The 3833-nt window shown below is 33.2% G+C and overlaps 1 protein-coding gene across 1 annotated transcript; it reads left to right on the plus strand.

Annotated features, from left to right (window-relative positions):
• Positions 1 to 602: 602 nt before the first annotated feature.
• On the plus strand, positions 603 to 1796 carry LOC111318538 (embryo-specific protein ATS3B-like). The gene is made up of 3 exons (XM_022921398.2): positions 603 to 764; positions 1044 to 1151; positions 1387 to 1796. The coding sequence occupies exons 1-3, from the start codon at positions 645 to 647 to the stop codon at positions 1648 to 1650; spliced, it is 492 nt and encodes a 163-aa protein (XP_022777133.2). The 5' UTR covers positions 603 to 644; the 3' UTR covers positions 1651 to 1796.
• Positions 1797 to 3833: the final 2037 nt, after the last annotated feature.

Genomic DNA, 3833 nt, shown 5'->3' on the forward strand with positions numbered 1-3833 from the left:
AAACATTTTATACCTGACGATTTCAAAATTATTACGATAATATTTACTCATGCAACTTGGGTTTAACTTAATTGGTAAGAGTGGGGTGATATTTGAGTAAAAAATTGAATTTCTGAGCTGTATTAAGGGATTTTGATCGAGATATTAAGAAGTAATCTTAAATCTTAGCACCCTGAAGAGGGAAAAAAAAAAAGAAAATGGGATGGAAAAAAAAAATGACTTGATTCCATTGGGAAAAGCACACCCATACAGCTGGCAGTGAACACAAGTATGGTAGGTAGATTTATCAGACAAAAATGAAGAAAATTTGTGAAACTCTGTTTTGGGCACATGAATGAGATAGGATTATTTGTCATTGTCTATTTTGGAACTTATTAATTAATAACCTTCCAACTGGGCGAGTTACGTGGCAAAGGTGGAAGACAATGGAGGGCAAAAAGGAGACTTTGGGTGGATTATTGGATGAAAAAGTCAATTAAAAGTTAAGAATAGCAAGTTGTGATAATTATTCTTTTACCAAAAAGACTTATCTACCCTTCATTGCTAGAAAGCTCAAATCAATCGTAGTATAAATATATCCATTAGGACGTCTTGTCTTCTTAGATATTAGATTCTCTTTCTCACAAAAATTTGTCTTTGGGGAGATGATGAGAACTGTGATCTTTTTTCTACCCTTGACTTTCCTCTTCTTCACCTTATCAGATGCCAATAGAATCCTTCCACTGCCTGAGCCTCTCATATCCTTCAAGGTCAATGCTACCAAGGTACAATTGATTTCCACTTTCACATATCTTTTCACAAGTAATTAACATCCACCCATGCCTTAAAACATCTTCGAGTATTAGATTGTTTTGTTTAGTTAGAGTTTCTTTGAGCAAATCTTGGTAGGAATTCGATGTCATAAATTTGCCTGTTTATGAAATTCCAGGAAATCTTCCCAGATCAAAGTATGTGAGGGAAAAGACAAATAGGTGTCAGTTTTTTTTCTGAATTTTTTTACCTTGAACGTCTAAAATAAGTCTTTTACAATGCTTCATTCATAGAATGTGGGGAGCTGCTCTTACACCGTTTCCATAAGGACAAGCTGTTCTTCAACTTCCTATACACGAGATCAGATTAGTCTTGCATTTGGTGATGCTTATGGAAATCAGGTATGTTTGTCTATGATCATTAATCGTTAAAGGAACGCAGATCTATACATTAATTGCCCTTCAATGATTCAAAACAAAATCAGTAGGAAAAGAGGGCTGCTAAAGATTGCCCTGACTGTTGTTCTGACTATTAATTCTTAGCCTCCTTTGTTCAATGTTTTCCATGAACGTTTTCACTTAGACCGTTTTTCAGAGAATCATGAAATTGTTAAAGGGTGTTGTGTTGAATAATTAGGTGTATGCACCAAGGCTGGATGATCCATACTCAAGGACATTTGAGAGGTGTTCAACTGATACATTTCAAATAAAGGGTCCCTGCACATACCAAGTTTGTTATCTGTACCTCTACAGGAGTGGCTATGATGGTTGGAAACCAGAAAGTGTGAGTGTCTATGGCTATTATACCAAGTCTGTCACATTTTATTACAACACTTTTATTCCTAATGGGATTTGGTATGGCTTTAATCTTTGTAATGGGGGGGCTTCTGCATCCGCATGAACAATGTAGGAAATGGGGTTCTAGCTGAAGTGAAAATCAGTTTTTGGATCTGTTTGATTTGTTGTAACCTTTTTCAGGGATTGGATAAATAAAATTCTTGTTAATGACTCCTTTTTGTCCAAAAAAGGAGGCTAAATTCTATATAAGCCATGTACAGAGCTAATTGACATTCATGTAGAAACAGGTGAATGACATTATTGCTTCAAGTGCTTACAGCCTGTCTGTGGACAAAAATGGACGTCTTTTTAGACTGAAAAAGGTGATGAATTGAATGTCTATCCGTTTTATGACTGGACATCTAGAAATTCAGTGAATAAAACAACATGTACGACACAGTGACAGTTCTCCATGTATCCAAATCAACTCTGATAATGTCAAATGCGCGGTGAAGAGGAGGTCTGGAACTATGCTCACTTTCCGTTTCATACATTTGGGCATAAATTTAAACTAAATGGCCTCAATTAAACGTTTTTTCTTGAGTGCATATATCATTCACTATTGGTGTTCAGAGGGTGATTGATCATAGATGAAACTAATGGAAAAACGTAATGTTTTTGTTCTCAAAACAGTACCATAGTGGTTAAATTTTGAAATTTGGATATGAACATCTCAGTTTGAATGATGAAATGTCTTCATAATTACCCTCAAGGACCCTTCCTCCATAGTCAAGTACGGTGAGATAGTGAGCCCAATTTATTTTCCTCATTTTATAATATTATCTCATCTCTCCACAAAGACACAATAGGATGGGTGAGGTAAAGGACGTACGAAGAAGAAGATGAAAAGGGCCCTCACTCCGTGTCCGCTAAGGCTGCTGATTCTGCCAAGAAGTTAGTCCTTTCACTTCATATGTGTAGTTTTGTAAATGAACATTTTAATATGCTATGCTTTTTTGGTATAAAATGCTGTTGAATTGCACGAGTATGTATTTCCTTTGTTTCAATTTTTTTTTAACAGAAAAAATGGATTAATGGGTATGTTGTGAACTTGTGAAGGTCAAGTTTGTTTGGAAGAGTGGGTCTAGTCCCATTGGTTTTGACCAATTAAAAGGTCTAAAGTTTTTTTTTTTTTTTTACTTAAGAGAGCCTTACTTATATAAAGCCTTAAACAATAAAAATGAGCTGTATAAAAGTAAAAAAGAAGGTGGTGGCATCAAAACCAAGAGAAAAAAGAAAAGTTAGGAAAAATAAAAAAGAAAAGGGAAAAGAAAGAGTCAGTTAAATGAAAGTTGATTTATGATCCGATTGAGCTGAAATTTTATTAGTAGGTTTATGATTTAGAGTTTTACATTCTGAACAATGAAGATCGGGTTTAAAACTCTTTAAGAACAAATCAAGGGTGTATTTGTTGAGTTATTTATTTGGTGAGATTTTTTCAATTGTCTCTCTAGTTGTTGATTAGCTTTAGTTTTAGCTAGAAAAGAACTTTGTATATCTATTATTTGATAGTGAAGATTTTTCTGATGGTCTGTGATTTTTTTCCTCTACACTAGAGGATTTTTCACGTAAATCTTAATGTGTTTTATTTTTTTTCTGCATTATTATTTGTTTATTGTTGTTTATTACTGTAGGTTTATTGCGATATATTACTTCTGTGTTATTGTGTTAATTACTTCAGGCCCAACAAGTGATATAAGAGCAATGGTTATTTTGGGATATTGATACAGAAGCAGCCCAAAACAAAAATAAATTCTGTTTGAGATTATTAAAGGTGATATAGGTTCCATGATAAAATTGATAGCATCAAATTATTCAATTTGAAAGCCTATGATAGAAGATCATTTATAATACAAAGATTTGTATGAGTCGATATTGGATAATTCAGTTAAACCAGTAGATATTAAAGACAAAAGTTGGAAGAAGTTAGGCAAAAAGACGTTGGCTACAATCAGAAAATAAATTGATATTAGTATGTTCCATCATGTAGCATATAAAACAAATGCTCACATTGTTTGAAAAAAAGTGACAACATTGTATAAGAGAAAATCAGGTATGAATAAAGTTATAGATGTTAAAAAGTTTGTAAATTTACAGTATAAAGATGGATGATCAATTATAGAGTATTTGAGTAATTTTTAAGATATATTTAATCGGTTGACTACTATAGAGCTTAACATGAATAATGACATGAAGATGTTGTTTCTTTTGTGTTCATTGCCAGATAGCTGAAATACTATAGTTATG

This window comes from Durio zibethinus, chromosome 26, assembly GCF_047325235.1.
Source record: "Durio zibethinus cultivar Kanyao isolate XHJ-2024 chromosome 26, ASM4732523v1, whole genome shotgun sequence".
Classification (NCBI taxonomy): Eukaryota; Viridiplantae; Streptophyta; class Magnoliopsida; order Malvales; family Malvaceae; genus Durio; species Durio zibethinus.

Coding starts and splice junctions, on each gene's coding strand:
- LOC111318538 (XM_022921398.2), top strand. CDS start 645: ATGATGAGAACTGTGATCTTTTTTCTACCCTTGACTTTCCTCTTCTTC. Junction 765..1,043: donor TCAAGGTCAATGCTACCAAG/GTACAATTGATT, acceptor CTTCATTCATAG/AATGTGGGGAGCTGCTCTTA. Junction 1,152..1,386: donor GTGATGCTTATGGAAATCAG/GTATGTTTGTCT, acceptor TTGAATAATTAG/GTGTATGCACCAAGGCTGGA.